The following is a 23,794-nucleotide window of genomic DNA, read 5'->3' on the forward strand; positions in this document are numbered from 1 at the left end:
AATATTGAGAACCTAGCTTTGCCTTGCACTAGTAACGTATAAATGTTTCTGGAAGGCCTCTTCCACTCCCATCCCCACAGATCTGGGAACTGGCTTAATGCTGTTTTTTTTTAAGATTACAAAACTGCATCTCTTGTTTTCAACCTTGGCATGTTATGAAGGTGAAACTGTGCCACATATGGGTTAAGAGGTTTTTGATTTCGTGTAACCAACGTACAGAGGGATTGAGAGGATATATGGTATTTTTGTTGTGAGGTATACAAAGAGATATAGATACTACATACACAATTGTGATTACACTATGACTATTTTTTATCCAGTTTCAGTTGATGTTATATTTATTGAATGTTTTAACCCTGAATGAAGAGGCTGCCTGTTCTACCTCCAGCCCTGTTCCAGGAACAACAGGCCGGCTGTCTAAATGTCCACATAATGTGTCTGTCTGATGCATGGTTATATATTTTTGCTGTAAGTTTATTTACATAATAAAGACGGCTGTTGGAAAATACGTCATGGACTTCCAAGGGTATTATTTCACATTACTTCTTTTACAAACTTTAAATCCTACAGAGTGGAGAAATGTCTTGATCTGCAGGTTCAGAGGGCGGGACAGTTCTCAAAATCCTTAAAGCATTTGTTGCGATTCCATTTGACTTCCTCAAGTTATTGTAGCAAGTTTAGACAACTGCAAAAATGCTTCCCATTACCAAAATTCCATGAAAATTTGAAATACAATGTCAATTTTCCACCTCCTAGCCTACTTTTGCAATGGTTAGCTTTAGGCAGGGAGCCGAGGTTCGCTGGAGAAAGAGTTACATTTAGGTTTTTCTCCCCGTGGGATTTATTTTTGAAGTTTGCTGTGTCTGTCTTTTGCCATTTCCTAAATCTGTCTTTTCTTGATAGTTTTATTGATTTTATGGGTTTAGAAAGCTGGTAACAGGAATTGTTATGAAAATTGCCAGACTCACAGATGTGTAGGTGAATTTGGCATTTCATTTGCCCTAAAGATTTCCTCAAACCTTGAATTCCCTTATGTGACAGTTTTCACACCAACACAGACAAACATATCACTTTAATTGTTTCATTTTAAACAGAAAGATGTGTATGTGTTAGTATAAGCTTGGTTACTTACCCGTTGAATATCAAAGAGGCAGCAGCATCTTCAAAGACGTCTCTCCTTCAAGGCTCTCCAACATTTACCCTGATTTCTTTTTTGGAAGTTGCTAGTCTTGAACTTTATTCTTTGGTCTTTGGAAGCTTTGTTGTTTCATCTTTTTTTTTATTGTTTTAATGTTAATTACCACTAGCCAGCAAAAACACAAAGAAGGACCGCAGTACTGCAAACGGCAGAAGCTATTTATGTAAATTATAATTTGGCTTCACAATTTCCCTGTTGGTCCTTTAAGACAATAATGTCAGTTGAAGTACAGTATAAACAACTGCAGGGGAAACACACACAAACCAGCACATTGTATTTTAAGGCTTGTTCTAGATACTGAATAAAGATCAAAGGCATCTGTCTGCACTTCACTGATCTGTTGTTGGCAGGATTTTGGAAGAAGCTGCAATGTTTTAAAGATTTATTTTCTTTAGTTGTCTGGTTGTCTTTCTGTGATGTTTTAAGCTGTCAGTGTGAAAAGGATGTGTCATACCAAAGCAGGGAGAACAAAAAGGCACGAGGAAAAGTGATGTGTATGCACAATGTGGATTGAAAAACACTTCTGATTAGAAAAAGGCCTGAAGAGATCTTTTTTGAGAACATGATGACAAAGTTCCTAGCTTTTTTGGGAGTAGAGAAACTGACTATAAAAGCATTCAGATTGTGTGTGTGTGTGTGTGTGTGTGTGTGTGTGTGTGTGTGTGTGTGTGTGTGTGTGTGTGTGTGTGTGTGTGTGTGTGTGTGTGTGTGTGTGTGTGTGTGTGTGTGTGTGTGTGTGTGTGTGTGTGTGTGTGTGTGTGTGTGTGTGTGTGTTTCATCTAGACTGCTTTAACACCGCCTACCACTGCAGACATATCTCTCACGCAAGTCACTTTCTTTTATCTCAAGCAGTGTGTCTATCCCAGATTTTCAGTTGAATCATGCAAGATGGGCCAAAGATGCAAAACAATCGTATTGCTTACAAAACGTTTACACAAAAGATCAGTTCAAATCAATGATAATAAAGATGTGGGTGGTTTTGAATTGTTTTCAGAGCATTGGAAGACAACAAATAAACCGTTTTCAAAGCGTCAGTAGATCTGCTGACTCCACGTTCTTATCATTTTATGCCAAGGGATTATAGGAGATAAAGTCATGGAGATGGATGTTAGCCTTCTCTTGGCCTACTTTAGTCCAGATTTACTTGTTCATTCTCAGTCTTTACTGCCAGACCTTGATCTCTCCGGCCCAGTCGCAGGTGGCGGCAGTCGCCGGCAGAACGGGATGCTGGGCAACGCGCAGGCAGGGCTGGCTGTGGGCGCGGAGAGTGTGCAGCATGTGAGCGTTGTGGTAATCGTAGAAGTGGGCGGAGCCAGTGGAGCTTCCTGAGGCCAGGATACTTCCATCCAGAGAAAACTCACACTGCACTGCATATCCCTCCACCTGCAACAAGAATATATGAGTCAATCACGCTGCAATAAACTTCCACAAAGAGGCATTTTAACGTCTGAGTAATTCCAGGTTCAGGATCCAGTTTGTGTTAATTTCGTCAACGAAAACTATGACGAAAAATGTTCGTCAACGACCTTTTTCACATGACTAAATCGAGACGATGACGAGCTAAAAATAGATTCTTGATAAGGAAACTATGACGAAATGTATATTTAGTTTTCGTTGACGAGACGAGACGAGACGGGACTAAGGTGTTAATGGTGGACTATCGGACATTCAAAATGCAGCATATTTTCCCTCAAGCGTCCATCTTTTCTGTCAAAATGCATCTTACGTTTTTAACTTGCAATATCATTATTTCCGCTCTCTTCACTCCAGAAGAGCGATCTCCCTGTGTCTCTCTGTGTGCAGGGGGCGGGGCCTAACAGACATGCTGCAGCGGACACAGAGATTTGCTGGGGAAGGAGCGTTCAGAGAGTATAGAGACACATTTTGACTAAAAGTTGACTAAAATGTAATTTTTCATCGACTAAAAGTTGACTAAAACGTTTTGAGTTTTCGTCGACTAAAACTAGACTAAAACTACGAAGGATAGGAATGACTAAAAGGTGACTAAAACTAGTAACCATTTTCGTCTAAAGACTAAATCAAAAACAGCTGCCAAAATTAACACTGCGGCCCTGCACTCGGGCAGCCTAAATGTTAGAATAGCGTGCATGTGTTCTTACAATACACAGCTTAAAGCCAAAAATGACAATAATTAAAGAGTAGGATGACTCAAAATGGCCCTGACCATGAGATAAGGTATTAATAAGAAGGCAGGTTTTGTTTAGTTTTTCTGCTTCATTGATACATCCAGATACATCCATAGAGGCTCCGGTCGCAAGTTTGTTTACTTTCACACAGGTCACTCCATCCCCGTATTCTGGTCAGCTGAGCGCACACCCACCTTTCGACTACGTCATCACAACAATACAGACGAGCGCGCCCCCTGTCTGCAAGCCCTGGCAATGACACCTGAGTCAATCCTCACCACACAAAGCAATATGAAGCTCACTCTGTTTAATACGCGGTCCCTCAACAATAAAAGTCACATTCTCAACGAATTCATTCTGGACAATAAACTGGACTTTCTCTGTCTGACAGAAACCTGGCAACAACCTCTGGATTATCTGTCACTCAACCTCACTACACCCAATGGATACTCATACATAAATAAGCCACGCTCGGAGGGCCGAGGTGGTGGAATTGCCGTAATACACCAACAGGACATTAAAACCAGCCTCATCCCCATCTCATCTGCTCCCTCATTTGAACACCTGGCTTTTAAACTCTCTGGTCACACACAGTCAGTCCTGGCAGTTGTCTACCGCCCTCCCAAACCAAACCCATCATTCCTCTCTGATTTCTCTGAATTTCTGACCCAGCTCTGTTCTCTCTCCACCTCAGTCCTCCTACTTGGTGATTTCAACATCCACATGGACTCCACTGACTCTACAATAACTACAGACTTCACGGACATGCTTAACTGCTTCAACCTCATTCAACATGTCAACTTTCCGACCCATAACCGTGGCCACATTCTGGACCTTGTTTGCTCGACTGGACTAAACCTTCACCATCTGTCTGGCTCAGACCTCTTCCTCTCCGACCACTTAGCCATCACCATGACCATCAACATTCCCACCCCACCACCAAAGCAAAAACGCAAAATCAACTTCCGTAAATTAAGCTCTGTCTCAGCTACCTTGCTCTCATCCTCCCTCTCTGAAAAAATATCCACCACTCCCTTTGTGGACCTCCATAGCCCCTCTGATCTCACTGACTACTACAACAACATTCTGTCCTCCTGCCTTGACCAACTTGCACCCATAAAAAACAAAACAGTTTCCTTCACCCACTCTGCTCCCTGGTTCACCCCTGAACTCCGTCTGATGAAAACCCGTGCCCGGCAACTTGAAAGACTCCGCAATAAAACAGGTCTCACAATTCATTCTCAAACCTACAAAGACCACCTACAGCAATATAAAGATGCCCTCTTCCATGCCCGCACCACTTACTACTCTCAGTTAATCCACTCTGGCTCCGGAAACCCCAAAACACTCTTCTCCACAATAAACAAACTCCTCAGCCCCCTGGACACCACCACTCAGTCATTCACAGTAGACAAATGCAGCTCTTTTCTCAAATTTTTTCAAAGCAAAATAGACAACATTTACAGCAGCTTAACCACAACCACACCTGCTCCCCCTCAAGCCACCTGCCCCCCCTTATCCTGCCAACCCCTGTCCCAGTTCTCCTCTGTCTCCCCTACTGACCTCTCTGATCTCCTCACAGGAATGAAAACTGCCACCTGCACCCTGCACCCCATCCCCTCCAGCTTTGTTAAGGCCTGCCTTCCTACTCTCTCTTCACTCATCACTACAGCAATCAACTCCTCCCTGTCTTCTGGCACCGTCCCACCGTCCCTCAAAATAGCTGCTATCACCCCTATTCTGAAAAAACCCGGACTAAACCCTGACAACCCTAATAACTTCAGACCAATCTCGAACCTACCCTTTCTGTCAAAAGTTCTGGAACGCGCTGTAGCGTCACAACTTAAGCATCATCTCTCTGCTAATAACCTCTATGAAACTTTTCAATCCGGATTCCGCTCAAACCACAGTACCGAAACCGCACTCCTCAAAATTACAAATGACCTTCTCCTCTCCTCCGATGCTGGTAACCTCAACCTCCTCATCCTCCTTGACCTCAGCGCTGCCTTCGACACCATCAATCACTCCATCCTCCTCACCCGTCTTGAAACCACCTTCAACATCACCGGCACTGCCCTCTCTTGGTTCACTTCATACCTCTCTGACAGAAACCAGTTCATCTACATCAATAACTGCAAATCCCCCACCGCTCCTCTCCCCCAAGGTGTCCCTCAAGGCTCAGTTCTCGGCCCCCTCCTCTTCATTCTCTACCTGGTTCCCCTTGGTCACATAATCCGCCGTCATGGACTTCAATTCCACTGCTTTGCCGACGACATCCAGCTTCTCATCTCCACCAAGTCCATCTCCACTGCTACCCACTCCATCCTGACAAACTGCATCACTGAAATAAAATCCTGGCTCCAACTTAACTTCCTGAAACTCAACTGCGATAAATCTGAAATAATAATCATTGGACAAAAGAAGCTCACCACACCTATCCATAACTTCACCCTCAACATAGACGGCTTCCCAGTTCAAACCTCCCCTCACATCCGGAACCTAGGCATCATATTTGACCAAACCCTCTCCTACAACAGATACATCAAACAGATCACAAAGACAGCCTTCTTCCACCTCAAAAACATCGCCCGTCTACGTCCATCCCTCTCTCCCACTGCTGCCGAAACCCTCATCCACGCCTTCATCACCTCCCGTCTGGACTATTGCAATAGCCTCCTCTATGGTTCACCTGCAAAAATCCTCAACAAACTTCAATATATCCAGAACTCCGCCGCCCGTCTACTCACCCACACCCGAATCCGTGAACACATTACACCCGTCCTCATCAAGCTTCACTGGCTCCCCATCCCCCAGAGAATTCAGTACAAGATCCTCCTGATGACGTACAAAGCCCTCCATAACCTGGCCCCATCCTACCTGACTGACCTCCTCCACAGACACACTCCCACTCGCTCCCTCCGCTCTGCCACTGCCAACCTCCTGTCCCTCCCCACCCGGACCAACCTCAAGTCTTGGGGCGACAGAGCCTTCTCCGTTGCTGCACCCACCCTCTGGAACTCACTACCCCAATCCATCAGAGATTCTTCCTCCCTCACAGCATTCAAAACATCACTCAAAACCCACCTGTTCAACACTGCATTCAACCACTGACCACCCCACTCCCCCCGTATTTTTTCAGTTTTGTTTATCTCTTTTTGTATTTCTTTGTCTTTTTTTTGTTGTGTTTTCTTAAATTCTCTGTCAAAGCGTCTTTGAGTTTCATGAAAAGCGCTATAAAAGTCCCATGTATTATTATTATTATTATTGAGTTTTATTTTCTCTCAATCTCTTATTTTTAGTTTATACTGAATACGTTTTGCTTGATCTTAATGGCACAAACATGATTCCATACATCTTGGGCTTTTATTAAGATAGGTAAGAAGAGATTTATTAAGATATTTTATTATAGGCACAACAAGTTCTATTCTCTTCCTCTGCCGTATATCGACTTCTCTTTAAAAGCGAGTTTGCAGGGAACCATTATAAACGCAGATGGTGTCATTATTCTGCAGCCATTAAATGATGCAATTTAAATATACCTCATAACGACACAAAAAAGGAAAAATGCTGTCTAATGCCAAGTTGAGTTATACCTAAAAACGTTACTTTAGTTGTACGTATTTATGTCAAAAAAGTCTTAAGGCTCTAGTAACATATTATAATACCGATAAAGGTTGTGTGATGCGCTGACAGTTGCTTACACATTTACTCTTTTAGAAATGCTACAAAAGACTCTAATAAAGTAAATAAGAAAGAAAGTGGGAAAAAGGTTCAGACGTTAAATGACTTTGTGTTTTCTGAAATGTGCCATTTTCTTTCGGTTTGAAAGGTTGTTTTTGCACCTCAGGGCCAGCGACAAAAAAAACCTGGAATGTGAGATACCAATTTGTTTTCTGTCCATCTCTGGATTTGTCTTGAATCAATAAACCAGACGCCACGGTAGCAGCTCAACGTGCTCTCAGTAATATTTGCCAGCCATATTCTGCTCTGTTTGCCCGCCTCAGTGGAAATAGTGCTTTGTACTTAGTGTGTTTGTTTTAGGAGAGGTGGGCTGAGGAGGAAACAGGGTATGGGTCTACGCTGCATGTCGACTGTTTTGTGTAGGTTACCATGGGCGTTTCATCTGTGTGTGTATGGGTTTGTTTCCGTGACTTTGAACAGTTTGGTGTGCGTGTGTGAAGCTGCTGAAGTTGTTAGTGTGCGTGTACATTCTGTATTGATGAGGCCTGCGTTAGACCCGACCCCTCACACCCCCCACCCCGAGGCCACAGTTGTTCCTGACCTTGTGTCCTTCGAATCGCCGCCTCTTGTTCATTCTGAAGGGCCGCTGGGAGGAGAACGCCGCCATGTAGTCCCCGTTAGTCTGGGCAACGAAGGACTCCTCGAGTGGGTGGAGAGCCAGGCTCGGGCACGTGAATCGCTCCTGGAGGCCAAATGCATGCAGGGAAAAAACAGAGTGTGAATGATTTCATTATTTTACCTTTTTGTTGCTGTTGCTAACCATGAAGTTAGCTGCAGGTCAACTATAACATTATATTCAGAAGAGGAGTGGGAGGGCAAATTAGTGGATACTCTGTATAATGCTGCAATTCATCCACTGAGGTCATATATGAGGCCATGGCTGGTATTGGATTGTATGAATATGGTATATTACACTGTTACTATATCCACCTACGTTTCAATAGCAGTGTGGAGACTTCCTCTACTATACAATAAATGTTCAATTCAACTGTTCAATTCAACTGCAGAAACACTGAGTTCAAGAACACACACACACACACACACACACACACACACACACACACACACACACACACACACACACACACACACACACACACACACACACACACACACACACACACACACACACACACACACACACACACACACACACACACACACACACACACACACACACACACACACACACACACACACACACACACACACACACACACACACACACACACACACACACACACACACACACACAGGTTCATTCAGTAGAGCGCACACTTCCTTCAGCACTATGTAAATGTCAAAATATGCCAGCTCCAGAAATGCACCTTAACTTTGAAATATATTGAGGCTGTTAAATTCAAGCTGCTTCTGAGCCTTTTTAGCTGATGATTTTTGAAATCATGTGCCAATCAGAACAGGGATACTTTTTTCTCTTAACACTTTTTTTGGAATTGTATTTGGAAAGTTTCTCCACAAATACTTTGTAAAATTGCAACAGCTTATCAGCTAACATTTAACAATTATACTGTGTTGCTTTGCTTGTACAGTATATGGTGAAAAGATGATGTCTGGAGTTTTTATGACAATTCATGAACATACATATACTCAGAACAACCTATGATCATTTATGTAGCAAGGGTTGTGTGATCAGTTCATATAAACACATCATTATATGTAGGTATTGTGGGGGAAACTTCTGAAGCAATTGGAAACAGGACTCAGAGAGGCACGAGGAGAGCTGGAGCTTTCATGGCAAACACTGGTGGTTTATTTGGAGTTACGGCCGGAGAATTGACAAGACAGGTGGTTTGTCACGAGTTGACACACCACCTGTCTTCTGAAGAACTCTTTCTGCAGCTCGATGTTTTAACTAGTTCGGAGTGTAATAATCAACATTCTTTATCAGTGAGACTAAACAATTATGGACCCTGAATCTAACTAGAGCTCTCGTCCATGGAAAAGAATGTGCGCCAGGGAACCTTCGTCCCTGAACAGTAAACTACCTCATGGCGGCTTGTGCTCTGTCATAGACTGGCAACAACAATGCGCCCAAGCTGCTCCTCCTTAAAAGAGATAGCAGCAATACCCAAGGCCGTAGAACCATGCCATGGGAAAAGAGACTGTAAAGAGAGAACACGATGAACTGGGTCGAAGGTTGAATCCCTAAGCAAATTATTTCCTAACAGGTATGTTCATAAATTCTCACATTTACTCTATGTATAACATATTGAATATCTACAGACAAATAAAAACAAACAAAAAAACCTCAATTGTTGAATCTTAACCAACAAGCTGTTGAAATGCTACAGTTACTTTATAAACTACTGTATGTAGGCAGAATATCAAAATGGAGTGTAAACATGTTCCTCTTCCACATAGAGACTTCCTGACCTGGTAGATCTGGTTGGAGAGCCTGGCGGTGGTCTGGTAGTCCCAGGCGATGAGCGTGCGGTCGGCCGAGTCTCTGCTCACACAGTCAGAGCTCGATATGAAGTCCACACCACCTCTCAGAAACAGGATGTCCAAGGTCTGCTGGACCCCGGCTTTGTACACTTTCTCCACCTGGAAACACACATAAATATTAAACCTCATAGTAAAGCATTCCATATATGATATAGCGGGAAGTGTCTGTTTGAAATAACTTAAGTAGTTATTTAAACCACATTTTGAGGCTTTTTTAGCACAGTATACTTCTTACTTGAATACACAATGTTAATGGCTCTCAGCTCAGAAGAGCAATGAACAGGAAGGAGGGAAACATCTGGACCTCTGCGTTTAAGGCGGGATGACAAGATACTTACTGCAGTAGAGTTGTAAGCTGTGTTGGCCTAAAAACACTTGCACAATTACCTTGTTCTTATGCACACACACCAGCATATAAGTTCATCACAGTGCTGCACTGAGGTTACAGTATAAACACACGGATTGAAGCCACCATCGGGCCGTCATAAAAGCATTTATATTTATATTTAATATTTACTAACCCTAACAAAAAAGCATCAAAATGAAGAGTTAAAGCGGCCGTTTGAGGTAAACTTGAATAAACTCACTCAACCATTTTCAGTTGATCTCAGTGAAAAATGCTGAAAGGACATTAGTCTTTGTCTCAATGTGGAGGGACACAAATTGATCCTACTTCTGTGTGAAGCCCACAGCTTTCTTTTTTACACATCAGATTACTTATCTTCAGAGGTGCTACACTTCAAGGCACAATTTAACATTCAACTGTAGAATAGCTGCTCCTACTAGGATGGGTTAAATGCAGAGAACACATTTCACTGTGTGTGTTGTGTGCTCTGCATGTGTGACCATTAAAGAGGGTTTCATCCCTCCCAATCTATCTATCTATCTCTAACCCTTAACTACAACTTAAACTGCTCTCCTTTGCTTTGTAACATGAACCACATTTTAATCAGTAAAGTTTAACAAGCAGTTTCAGGCAGCCTGCTCAACCTCAGAAGTCCCATTGGAGGACTTCAGCCTAATAGTTTAATGTTGTGCCTGTGAGAATTGGACCTTTTATCTAGTTGGGTAATTTCAGCCCAAGAAGGGATAACGCAGCCCAGGACTAAGACTGACAGGCAGCCACGGATCTACAGCATTAACAAGCCCTTTGCTGAGGACCGGTCTACTCTCACATCAACACACCAGCTGAAGCAATCCCTGCTCTATTTAATTAAAAAAGCCTGCAGGGAAACGATTCAGCCGTAGGGAAAAAAGAAATGTGAGCGTTCAGATTGTGAGGAGGTGAATAGTATTATCATATAAAACACTCCATTAAGCGTAATAGAAAAACAAGGCCGCAGCTTCATGGGAACAATTTATGAGTCGTAAATGAAATAAAATGTGCTCTGAACAATTAGTGTGAGAACCTGCAGTGTTGCTTCAATGCATACGGCTTTACTGCCCTTTGAGTGAAGTACATCATCAGTGGTGTGTAACTCTGAGTGTGTAGGAGGGAGCGAATGTTCAAAGCCGACCTGCCTCAGATTTATAAATTCAAAAAAATGTATGTGAGGCGAAGTCAATAAAAATGAGAATTCTACGATAGGGAGGTTAATAAGTTTGACCTTGCAGCTGCGGGAGTCCCAGGCCTTCACCATTGAACTGTAACCACCACACAGGAACACGTGGGGGTCGCTGGGATGCAGGACGGCGCACATTACTTTGAACTGGTTGTCCAATTTCACCAGCTGCTGCCCTACAGACAGGAAGACATGAGGGAGGAAGAGGGAAAAGTTAGAGAGGTAGAGAGAGAGAGAGGGAAAAGGTAGAGAGGTAGAGAGAGAGAGAGGGAAAAGTTAGAGAGGTAGAGAGAGAGAGGGAAAAGGTAGAGAGGTAGAGAGAGAGAAGGAAAAGGTAGAGAGGTAGAGAGAGAGAGGGAAAAGGTAGAGAGAAAATAAATCCATTATTTTTTGTCGCTACAGCTCACTTGGTTTACACACTATCAAACCTAAACATGAAGGAAACGGGAATAAAGCTCACATTTGCAACATGGCTCTCACAAACGTAAATCCTAAAATGTAGCATGAAAGATATGTTTTTCACTATCTTTGAAATCCATGAAACAAGGCTATTTTGACATTTTTACAATTTAAGTCTTGAATATAACGTATTTTATGTGGAATGGAAGCACTGCTTTGATATGCAATGCTAGAAAGGTGATGCTTCTATGTCTTTTTTTGTTGTGAAATGACAAGACTAAACCAAATAAGAAAATCATTTAAATTACATTTCATTTGAGGTGAAAATCCTCCTGAAGCTTCTCTTTGGTTTATTAATTGAGCACAGTGCCTATTAGATTCTGTGCAGTAAACATTGTGTGTAATTCAATTGTGATTGGAAAACAAGCTCACTGATAAAAGATAGAGTACATCTGGATGTAAGTTGCTGCCAAAGAGAAAAGTGTTCCCAACTCAGTGTACCTTCTGAAATTCATGAATAATTAATGTTGCATTAAATGGCAAAACGTTTTCTGTGGTCATGTTAAGGTCAGCAGAGCTTCTCGACAGGCTAAGTGACACAAAGTGTGTTTTGATAATATACAACTATTAAGTTATCATCGGATGCCCCAGAGCAGTTTAACAAATCAATTGCCTGTCTCAATTTCACAGCTTTGGAGTGCAGGTTAGTATCTAAAAAAGCTTGTATATAATCTAAACTAACAAAGACGTTCAGAAGAGAATTATGAAACACTGTTTTGGCTGGAGGCGGCTTTATCTAATATCAGTTTAAAAATGTCATATTTAGAAACAAAACAAAAACACAGAGGGGATTAAATATAATTAGGCCTGTCAGGGTGCGACCAAAAATACATTTCCCTGGGAAAACGTTAAAAAAAAAAAAACTACACAAGGAACTGCTCTGTCAAAGGCTATGCAAAGTAGAACAGCTCAGGGTTCACCGGCTCCTCATTAATTCAACAACAAAACCCCATCCAAACAGCCTTAGCTCTAAAACAAAAACGCACTTCATTACACACTAGTCCTAGGAAGTTCTTTGTAGAAGGGGCAATGAGTCACAGCTCGTAAACTGCTGCAAAAATTGACCTTTTCTCACTTAATGGCAGGCTAGCTCGCTTTTAAAATTCGACTGCATTGATCCAAAGTTTTAAAAGGCAATTTGGTCAGGCTCAGACTTCCTCTCACTTAATTGGCTTAACCACAGAGATCTTTCATTGAGATTTAAAAGTGATGTTTGGGAAGGCGATGAAAAATCAACACTGTTATTATAATAAATGAGGCATCGTCATGTTTTTAATTAAGCAAGATTAATTAGTTTGCTTTAGGGGGGAGATAAGGAAAGTCTGCAGTGATCCGTCCCTCCACTCACGATAGTTTACTTTAGTCCTAAAAAGAGCTGTGATCATGCTGTGGAGTGACACACACAGCGGATAACTACAGAGCAGGGGACATTAGGAACGATTGGAGCCAGCCCCTTAGAGCAGTGGGAAGCTAGCATGAAATGGATATTATGCCTCATTAACGGCTCCACCAAAGCGGGGTGCTGCCACCGCTACATAAACAAAGGTTAGAAAAACATTGCTGGGTTTTGACAGTCCAAATACATGTTTTGGTAAACAAGCCATATGTGTAACTAGTTTCAAATATGTACAGTGACCTCCAGCTACATTTAGGAGGTGTTGGAAATGAAAGCTTATATATGCTTTACTGGTCATGTGTTTAATTAGCACGCTCACATTGATAACCAAGCTTAAAAGGAGAGAACAACGTCTGCATAATGGATTTTTGTGAAAGCACGAGTGAGCAGCACTTATCGCTCATGTGAGGAGGGTTGCTGATGACACGAGGGTGGCAAATTATATTTAATATTTAATATATTCACTTCAAGGGCAGAAGACCTTAATTTTCTGAAGGGAACAGGAAGAAAGTACCCTTGAGTAGTAAAAATGTATTCAAGTGTCAAGCTACTCCAAAAAAAAGATTGACTTCAAGAAACGCACGCCACTTGATGTTAGATGCTTTGAAATGACATAATCACATTAGCATATTCTATATATTTAAAAATAGACCAATGTTTCTATGTTTACAACATCTGAGCAGGTTATAAATGAGACAGTCACCACAGTGAATAACAATCAAGTAGATAGTCCGAGCAGGTTACTACGGTAACTTGAAGGTTTAAAGTAGGTCAAAATGCACATATGCTTGCCGGTGGCATTTGGAGTAAATGCTTCTGAGTGTGCTGCTGCATGCATTGTCTCCTGAGGAGCACTGCTTAAAGTTCCCGAGCGAATACCGCCTCAGTGTACGAGTTACCTCTTGAATGTGCGAAGGAGGCATCGAGAACATAATATGAAATTGTAAACAAAATGAAATACAGAAAAACTTCAACATGATGCCAATAATATTTAAACTTTATATTGGATCTCTCTTGGATCAGTCTCACGATTGCCATTATCTAGGTTATCATTATATAAAGGATAATGTTGTCTTATAATAAATATAAAATGTTACAAAGAAAATAGCCTGGAGCCACTGTTAGAAACATTAGGCTACAATCTATTTATTTCTGTATTATATATACATATCTTTATTGTTAAGTTCCTGCTGTGTAAATGTGTAAAACTAAAATGTTTTTATTTATAAAAACAAAAGATGTACCTGAAGTCTAAATATCAGGACAGATTTATAGTCTGGACAGGATTTAGTCACATCATGTATAGGATTGGCTTGGAGGTATACTGACATTTTGTATCAAACTATTTTCTGTGGGATGACCCAAAGTGTCGGTCAAACCCCATTGTGACTCATTATTTTGCCCTTGCTCCTCGGGCACAAGTACTTTTTAGCTCATTCTCAACTAACGCATTGCAATGATGTGAAACTCCATCTCACAGATAAACTATTGTTGAACGCTTCTGCTCATCGAAATACGATTCTGCCAAACCAAGGGGAGCTGGAAGGGCATCTCACTCGCTCACTCCATCACTTGCAAAATCTTTGTGTATATATATATATTTTTTTTTAAAGCAAGGACACTCTCCTCTCTGCCAGTGCCTGAGGGCATCTGCACAGAAAACGCAAGTGTTGCATACACATGAACGAACTGACACTTCAACCTGTGGCAGCCTGAGGGGAAGATGAGCATATTTTCCCACACCGCCCTCTGCCAATCAGCTTTTCCAAGTACAGCCGAGGAAGCTCTGGACAACAGCTGCCACCTCAGACTAATGCCCTCCAGAAGAAATGCATTTTATTCCACTCCCCACTTCTGAATTGATTCTGCCTTTTCTGATTTCTTTCTCTCGCATTCTTCCACTGCCCTCTCTTTCTCATTCCGCATTATGCCTCCTAAACTGCGCTCCCTCTTTGTATCCTCCTCTCCCGCCTCTTTTGCTCTTCAGCTGTGACAGCCTGCCTTTGGCCCGCTGGGAGTGGATATAAAGATTCTACAAATTAAATTGGACGCAGGAACAACTGCAAAGACAGCCAGAGAAAATGGGCCCACACACCATTCTGAATGCTTAGACTTATTTTATATGTCTCTTATAAATACCAATTGGAGCAGCATTTGGAGGCTGTAGTAAAATACGGGTCAGGTGTCTTATAAACCCTCTCATTAAAGAGCCTGGAGACGTTTCTGGAGAGAGCTCAATTTAACAGAATAGGCCCAGCTGCCGTGAAGGACTCGGCATTACTGTGAAGAGCTAAAGATCACATTCACCCTGATTACAGTCTGATGTGGCAAACACTCAGCTTCCTCATCGTCCACTCACTACTGGTAGAATTAGTGTTATTTAAAAAAATATATTAATCTGTAATAGTGCCAGGACCTTTTTATAGCCCTACGAATGTGCCATTTGCATGATCTCCTGCAAAGATGGGAGCAAACAATGTCGTGTTAAGAACCGCAGTCATTTGAAATTATGCAGCTTGGCCTCTATGTTATTTTCACTGCTCGAAAATAATTGGTTTTAAAGTGTCAGTGCCGAAGTCTTTGCGAGCACACAATAAAATGCACCACAGTTGAGCAGAAACTGGGCAGGAATTCCCAACTCCCATGTTAATATGCAACTGAATTACATTTTCTTCATCTTGTGACGCCAAAAGAATAGCTGTGCAGAACCAGCACACTTCTTAAGCCTCACCCTCAAAAAGGAATTTGGTTTGTTGAATTTTGTAAACAAATAAATCATAAGAAAATAAAAAGGATTAGAAATGATCATAACAAATGAGATTCTCCACATTATTGCCTCGAAAACTGATTATTTTTAGCTTGAAGAAGGCCCTATAAACAATGTGTGGAGGATGTGAAGACACCTGTTCCGGAAAATTCTGTAAAGGTCCCTTTCTTTTTTATTTTGGAAGCAAATTCCCGTCTGCTAGTACAGCCCTATCATAAATCCTAACCATATTCCCTCTCTTTTTCATCTTACTTTCATCCATTTCATTTAAATGTGATTATAACTCATCTGGAAAATGTCCATAAATAAAGTAGAATAATACAAACTAAGAAATACATACAATAAAACAATATGTTTAACCTCAACAAGTTCAAAGTTGAAGTTTTGGCCATAAATGTGAGGACAGTTTAGCCCTTTCTTTTCACTTGAGGGCCTTTATCTTTTTACTGATTCAGGTTGGAGGAGGTCATTAAGTTTCTACACACAATAGTAAACAGTGACGATAACCAAGATAAATAGCTTTTTATTTGATTCCTTTACTATAGCCAAACGAAAAAAAGAAAAAGTGGTTCAGGATTGTTGTGCGACGGCTCTTTGGATGTCTGACATCACTTTAATTTGTACGTTTGACCTCACTAGGACATCCCACGGTGCTGAGCAAGGCAGCGGTGTAAGACCAACACATTGGTCTATTTATGGTGGTTGTTTGTGACGTTACAGTGTAAGGTCATGGTTGCTGCTCCTGCGGTGATGTATCCATTATTGATCCCCTTCCTGGAGCTGCCTGTGTGTTTACTGGGCTGGCCACGCTATTATCCCTAGGCTCTATTGACAGTATTGACAGACACGCTGCGAGGGGAAGTGCAAACGGCAGCATGGCATCATAGCAATGTGTTGACCCTAGAGCTGTAGATGCTACGGGGCTTTAAAACTATGAGTATCGTATGTTGGCTCATTGTGTTAAGCCCCTCCGAGTCTATGATACCATTTAAATGTCGGGGAGAGGACGATGGGACGAATGGGGTTTTTATTTCAGCTGTGTGGAAATTCATGATTTGTTTCAGATGAAGGAAATGATAAGGCAGCATCACATAGGTAGATTGTATGTTTGATTGGTTTCTTATCTTTTCTGCCATGCCAGTTTAAATGTTCGCTTGGCCAGAAAGTTAACCAAGTGATTTATCAGTTGTAAATGTCACCTTGAATGGTATGTATTGGTCACCAAAGAAATAAGAAGTAGGAAATCCAATGAGCAATTGAGTTCAAGGTTCATTTTGTTAAAGGTTCATACAAATATTGGAAATGTACAGAAAGTAATAATGATGAATGTCTTTGTATATGTAGGTTTGTGTGTGATATATGTCAGATATGAAGAGAGGGAGAAAAAAGCAAGAGGGATGTCTCATTTTAGGAAGGTGTAGACATAAGTTTCAATGTTACAGTTTCAATTCAACAACTTCATTCTTCCTCTCTAAATGAGACTACAGGTTCACGGCGGGTTTTCCAGAGTACCTTCTCAAATACCAGAAGGCAGCAATCCTTGAGTTACTTGGAGGAATCTTTGCAATGGAATCATTTACTAACCTTAAATTCGGACTAGAAACTAAATTAGCAAGAGCTACAATGGCCAAGAAGTAGTTTTCCTACAATTCGAGCAATACGTTTAGAGACATTTTAATCCAAAAAGTAGCTCAAACTACATTCCAATTAAATAAATGTAAAGCTGAGTGGCTGTAACTTCTTCGGTTTTTAAGAAAACACAAAAAGCTTCACCAAAGTTATTGAAGTTAAACTTGCCTGGCCTGTAGTCAAAAGCAAAATCGTTGTTATGCGACATTGTGTTCATCAGAGCCTGGAGAAAGTTGTTGCCTCTCACCTGTCTCAACGTCTGTGATCACAGCCGTGTTGTCAAAGGATCCGGTAAGGAGGCGTCGTCCGCAGGGGGTCCAACAGGCATCACGCACGGCTCCCGAATGGCAGGTGTAGACCCTCAGGCATCGCCCGCTCTCCGCGCCGTCCCACACCTGCCAGATATGAGCACATCGCATCAAGCCAAAGCCACAAACACACCGAGACTGTAGAAACACGGTCGCTGGAGGGGAGAGTGTTCAGCTTGAAAAACAAAGCACATGGTATAGAACAACTTCAATTGGCAGGAAGTGATTGAAGAGTTTAACAAAATGGTAAAATTCAGTCATTTGTGCTCAGCCTAAGTTTGCTTAAAAAAAGGTAATGTAGGTGTGCTAACGTTTGAACTGACACACACAGCTTTTCTTCAAACAAACGGGAGGAGGAATCTGCATGCTTTGACGACGCTTAAAAGCACTGACAGTCAAATAGTCTCGCTTGTCTTTGGCAGCACCCAAATGGAAGGAAAACAAACTGGCATCTCTCTGCCATGCCTTTGCAGTCGATGCATTGAAAGTGAAAGGGATATAATCCTATCTTCTATTGTAATGACACAACATGGATTGGCTCGGCAAAGTATGGCTGGATAGATTGGTCAAATATGTATACAAATCAGGCTTATTAGCTGGATTTAAAAGCAAGGACAACCTTACTAATGAAAGAATCAAAGTAATGACCTTTGAGAGTGCCTGTATATCAATTCCCTGCAGAGTGTAAAGGCTGTAATGGTTTGTATTAGAGGTTTCTCTGATTATAGTGAGAGCACAAGAGAAAAGCCCCCGGATGCCATTTGTTAGTTGGGACCGCCACGACTAAAAAGGGTTGGACATGTTACAATATGATGTAAATAAATAGCAAAAGTCCTTAAAAAGCAGACAGTGATTTATTAATAAGGGTTTAATCTACCAGGTTGTTGATTTTGACAGTCCTTGTTGTGGTGTTTCTGCAATGTGCTTCAAAAAGATCAGTTAGGATGCTGGTCACTATTGCAATGACATGCTTTTAAAAAAAATCAGATTTACACATTAAATATAGAGAGAAATAGATTTGATGTCACATATGTCAACAGACAAAAGTTCCTCAGTGGTCCGGTCACGTGCCCACTGAGCTATATGACACTAATGATGAAGTCTTTTTTGCTTCCCCAGCATTGCCAGGGCCACAGAGGGACTTTGAAGATCTGTGGGGCCCTGCAGCCTCTCCCTGTGTTTCATTATTCACGCTGAATTCTCCATACAGCATCATAAAGTAAAGAAACACAGAAGTTTTGAACCGAGCCCCCCCCCCCCCCCATGGGACAGATGGGGGGTAAGGAGATGGACGGGGGAGGCTGACATATCCATCCAGCAGGCAGTGGTTTGACAAACAGAATGGCAGCGATGCCTTCAGGGCAGGAAAAACGTGACAGAGAGACAGAGTAACACTTCTAATAGCAAGAAGCTTAATACTGGAGTGACGGCTCTATTAGGAATATTTCCGTTCATTGTCCACACAGGAAGCCACTTCTTTTATATGATCCTAGGTTTCTGGAAACACTTCCATCTCAAGGTAACAGGAAATCGGTTAAACAACAACTGATGATAGCATCTTCAGCAGGGCTGCTCAATTAATCGTATTTGAATTGCGATTACGATTATGGCTTGCAACGATTACGAAAACAACATAATAAAAATAAAACGATTATTTTTTTATTATTACTTTGCTTTTTTTTTTTTTGTATCGGTTTTTCAGTTGAATTATACTTAAAGTTCAGGGTAATCAACTGTTAAACACATACTGTGCAACTTTTTTTTCTACAATAAATGGATGTTTTCAAAGTCAATGAATAATCGCATTTAATAATTGCAATTACAATTATTGACCCAAATAATCGAGATTATGATTTTTGCCATTATCGAGCAGCCCTAATCTTCAGTCACAAAAGCTTCAAAATGTTCAACTAAACATACTTATTTAGAACAACTCTGCATGTTGCTTAAGCCCTGGCTCCAGTGAGTGACGGCATTAATGATTTCTCCAACAATGCACCATACAATGCACACACAATTGCAACAATCCCATACAATGTGAGCACGGGTTGTAAATAAGCACTCATTTTTTAAAATCCACTTTAATTTCCCCGGCCACTTAACAGACACGCAGAGCGGATCCTGGTGAATGAATTGTTTGGAATCATCCGTTTCCTAAATGACTCTGTGTTATTAAAACTAAATTGGTATTCGTGTTATCAACTTCAAAACTGCTGCTTTACACCTGCCGTAGCCATGGTGACAACAGCTGCCAACTGGCTGGAGTAATGCTAGTGTCTCGGAAAGGTGGTGGCGAAGTCCATAGGGACTTGGCTTGGCAACTGGAAGGTCCGGAAAGACCAAGTGTTACCGAGGTGTCCCTGAGCAAGGCACCGTTCCCTACACTGCTCCCCGGGCGCCGTACATAATGGCAGCCCACTGCTCTTAACACTAGGAGGGCTCAAATGCAGAGAAACCGTTTCGTTACAAAGTACCTGTACTACGTTATGACAATAAGTTCAACCTTCTTCTAAGGAACTGATACACAGGACGGAGGAAGACTAAAGGAGAGACTCCGTCTTCAGCCAAAGAGAGAGGTAAAGAATCAGTCAGTACTGAAGACATAATCAATAGAGCGGGCAGTGTCAATAAGTAAGAAGTGTATGACAAGCTGCCTTAATACAAGAAGATGAACAATGCCATGTATGTCATTTTCTAAACAGTCTTATTGTACTCTTACTGTAGCACTTTCAAAAGTTATAGCGTGGAATGAAATGCAATAGATGTCAAAGGAAATTGCAGTTATGGGTAATGCACCTTTTCCAGAAGAATACTATGCTGCCTCTGTGCAACTTTTCTAATCATTGATACATCACTCCGATTTGTTTTCAAGGAACAATTCCTTCTTCTAAATTTACATTTTTATTAGGAGTTTCTTCTTCTGTCTTACATAACAGTATATGAATATCTTTAAAGACCCATTTTAACGTTCATATTTGTATTTTGTGCCTTTACTGAGACAATGTACATGCGTAAAAACCTTTATAAGTATAAGTTTGTAATCAGTTCAAACCAAAGCAAGGTCCTATTAATGAGAGTAAACATTTAAGTGTGAAACTCAAGTATTGTTGCTATGGTTACATGGAGTTTATTGTATTGCAGTTTGTATGTCTTGTATGTCTGTTGCCATAAAAACGTCTACAATTATAACATGGTGGGAAAATGACAACTGCTTGTGACTGTGAAGAGAAGCACCTTCTTTTCTCCAAACTCATTAATAAACACAATGAGAGTTTTCTTACTTAAAAATATTTTTGTATTATGTTTAAAATAATATCTCTTAGAGTTTTACAATTTCTACATTTGGCATCTTCTTAAATCAATGAATCATTGTATGTTTCTTCTTGTATAATCATAAGGATTGCATCATACATCATTTCTTTTTCACCTATGCGGAATCATTATTGCTTCCAGTTGAAGTATGCATTACCAGTTACTGTAAATGACTGTGTGGAGGCTGAATGTCTCTGAAGACGGGACTAACATTTGGAGAAAAAAAGAGACCTGTTGAAAATCGAGCAAAATTAACCAGGGATAAATGATAGTATTTCATATGCTCTCTATCTAATGGTGTCACTGAACACAGCTGGTTGTCTGAGATAGAGGGAAAAGAGACATCCTTGCATACAAACAAACAAGTCCTCCCCTTACCTGCCCATCCCCACCATCTGCTCCAAACCTTCTTTCAAGGAGAAATAGAAGACGTGGTCTCCATACTGCTGAACTTGTATGATTATGCAAATGATCACAAATCATTCATTATTCAGAGTCCTCTCAGGATGTTGGTGGGGTTTGTGGTTTAGTACTGGGATAGAAATATTTATCTGGCTGGCAAGCACCTGCATGATTTGACCTTTACAGTAGGGAAATAGTTTTCATGGTGTGAATGACTGAAAAGGAGGAGGAGAAGGAATTGGAAAAAGGGAAAGAGAGAGAGAGAGAAACAGGAAGCCCCGGGGGTCCTGACATATATTTTAGCTGACAGTGACAGAAATGATTCTGAAGACAGTGGTTTGTGGTACATTTATAAATGGAAGCAGAAGGACTGATATCTCTGCCTGGGACTCTGTGCCAGTTACACTGCATGTCAGGGACGTGATCATACCCTTAGACCTCCTCTGTGAACTTGGCACCTGCCTGATAAATGGGTTGTTGTGTTATAAAGCAATACAAATGGAAAGACAAGGGTTCCCTATCACTGTGTATGGAGTCGTCAACCTGAGCAAGAAGGACTATCATATGATTCAATCTTGAATTACAAGATAGACCAAATACGTTAGACTTTTGATGGATAAGCATCAATATTGTGAAAAAAGTGATAAAAAAAACAACAGAGTGGTAAATTAAGAAGATAAGACGCATGCAATATTACGATATCAAGATCTAGGAATAAATCCGTACGATATCAATATATTGCTTAGCCCTACAATTAGGGTTGAATACAAAGCCTACATAATAGCACTACAGAAGCATTGAATCCCTTTCCACCAACGTCATACTATAGGTACTATACTAAGTATCAATGATGCTCTGATCTGAATTCAATGAGAGTTTTATTTTAGCTCATTACCTTGAAAGTCTTGTCCATGGAGGCAGACATCAGCAGATGGCTGAGCTGAGGCACAGGACACCACTGCACTGTGTTGACAGGCCCCTGGTGGCCCCCCAGCCTCATCAGGAGCCTACGTGGTACCCCTGCAGCACCAGCCTTGTGGGCGAGATACGGCTTTACTCTGGCCGACACTTCTGAAAGAATTTGGCTTTCCCTGGTCTGATTCCCTGAGGCTTGTACTCCTGGGTGTTTTGGGTCCGTTATCTCCACCGAGGGACCCAGTCTCTGTCTCTTGGGGATGTACGGTCTCACACCAGGCTGGACAGTGTGATGTCTTTTTGCCGAGTTCAACCCATCGCTGAAACTTTGTGGCATATGAGGAAGAGTCTGCATTGGTGAGATAATTCTCGGAGTCACAGGTAAACTCAGAGGAGCAGCAGTATCTCTAAAATGTTGTTCTGGTGCCGTCCTGTCACTGCAATATTTTCCATCCCAACTCTGAGGTTGGGAATGTGAGTGTAGGGAAGAACTGCTTCTTTCCGAGGCATTTTCATGATATTCCAACACTGAACTGTCAGGGTCAAGAGTGAAACTGTGAGGGCACGGTGTTATCTTTGGGGAATGACACATCTTGACATCTTGGTTTTGTTTAAAAGATCCAGTTTGGAGAGAAGCTGTAAATCCCTCCTCTGTTCGATCATGGTCATCATCTTCAGACTCTGAATCCTCGTAGGCCACTAATGATGACATGTTCACATGAGGACAACCTGTGTGAAAATAACCCAGAGGAGAAAAAGGGAAAACAGATGAGATGTCAATCCATTGGAGGCCCAAGGGTGACATCTAGTGGTTGCTTGTATTCCCCCCCTGTTACTTTAAGATGTGTTACAGCCATAGTCTGTATGTAAACAACAGCAACCCTGATCCAGATCCTTTTAGGGAGGTCCATCATTTCAATTTGTGCATTTTAGCCTTTACTTTAGCTTTCGTTACATGTTTGAGGTACTTCCAACACAAAGCCAAAACTTAGTAATGCTAGCTAAACTCAGAAACCTTGGATATAAAAAATCACATATAGCCTATATATAATTCCTTACGTTAGTTAATAAACATAAGGTACATTAAAGACAGGACGCCGTCGTATTACGTTGATATTACGTTAACGTTACATTCTGAAATTAGATTGTGTGTTGAATGCCATGGAGCAAAATTAGCTAATGTTGGACGTTTGCATTTATGACTGAAAGTCTAATAAAGCTTACAAAGTAGAGCTAACGCTACCCGATTCATCTGCATTAAATTGTCGTACCTGAAACTTGGTTGAACAAGTAATATCCGACTTCTGAGCGTTAAATCAGTCATACATCAGGTTCAACATCCCGCAAAATCAGTAGAGATGATGCAGTTTCAGATTAAAACGAATATCTCGATTTGTCCACTCGTGTAACACTACACGCACGTTTGCATGCTTTTATTTTGAAAGCTTCCGGTAGGGGCAGAACAGAAGTGGTTGTCACACTGATACTACTC

At 41.3% G+C, this 23,794-nt stretch overlaps 1 protein-coding gene across 1 annotated transcript; it reads right to left on the minus strand.

The window, feature by feature from the left end:
* Positions 1 to 1,897: 1,897 nt before the first annotated feature.
* Positions 1,898 to 23,708, minus strand: wdr25 (WD repeat domain 25). Its single transcript, XM_079693590.1, has 7 exons — positions 23,574 to 23,708; positions 22,283 to 23,031; positions 17,613 to 17,760; positions 11,160 to 11,290; positions 9,481 to 9,651; positions 7,628 to 7,768; positions 1,898 to 2,581 (listed from the first exon to the last, which is right to left on the minus strand). The coding sequence occupies exons 2-7, from the start codon at positions 23,012 to 23,014 to the stop codon at positions 2,360 to 2,362; spliced, it is 1,545 nt and encodes a 514-aa protein (XP_079549716.1). The 5' UTR covers positions 23,015 to 23,031; positions 23,574 to 23,708; the 3' UTR covers positions 1,898 to 2,359.
* Between the last annotated feature and the right edge of the window lie 86 nt (positions 23,709 to 23,794).

This window comes from Notothenia rossii (assembly GCF_949606895.1).
Source record: "Notothenia rossii genome assembly, chromosome: 7".
Classification (NCBI taxonomy): domain Eukaryota; kingdom Metazoa; phylum Chordata; class Actinopteri; order Perciformes; family Nototheniidae; genus Notothenia; species Notothenia rossii.

Bases quoted from the DNA above. Each gene is read 5' to 3' on its own strand.
- wdr25 (XM_079693590.1), bottom strand. From the start codon at position 23,014: ATGTCATCATTAGTGGCCTACGAGGATTCAGAGTCTGAAGATGATGAC. The intron at 7,769-9,480 runs GTCAGGAAGTCT...TTTGGCCTCCAG, and splicing joins TCTCCAACCAGATCTACCAG to GAGCGATTCACGTGCCCGAG. The intron at 2,582-7,627 runs GTCAGGAACAAC...TTCTTGTTGCAG, and splicing joins GGCGATTCGAAGGACACAAG to GTGGAGGGATATGCAGTGCA.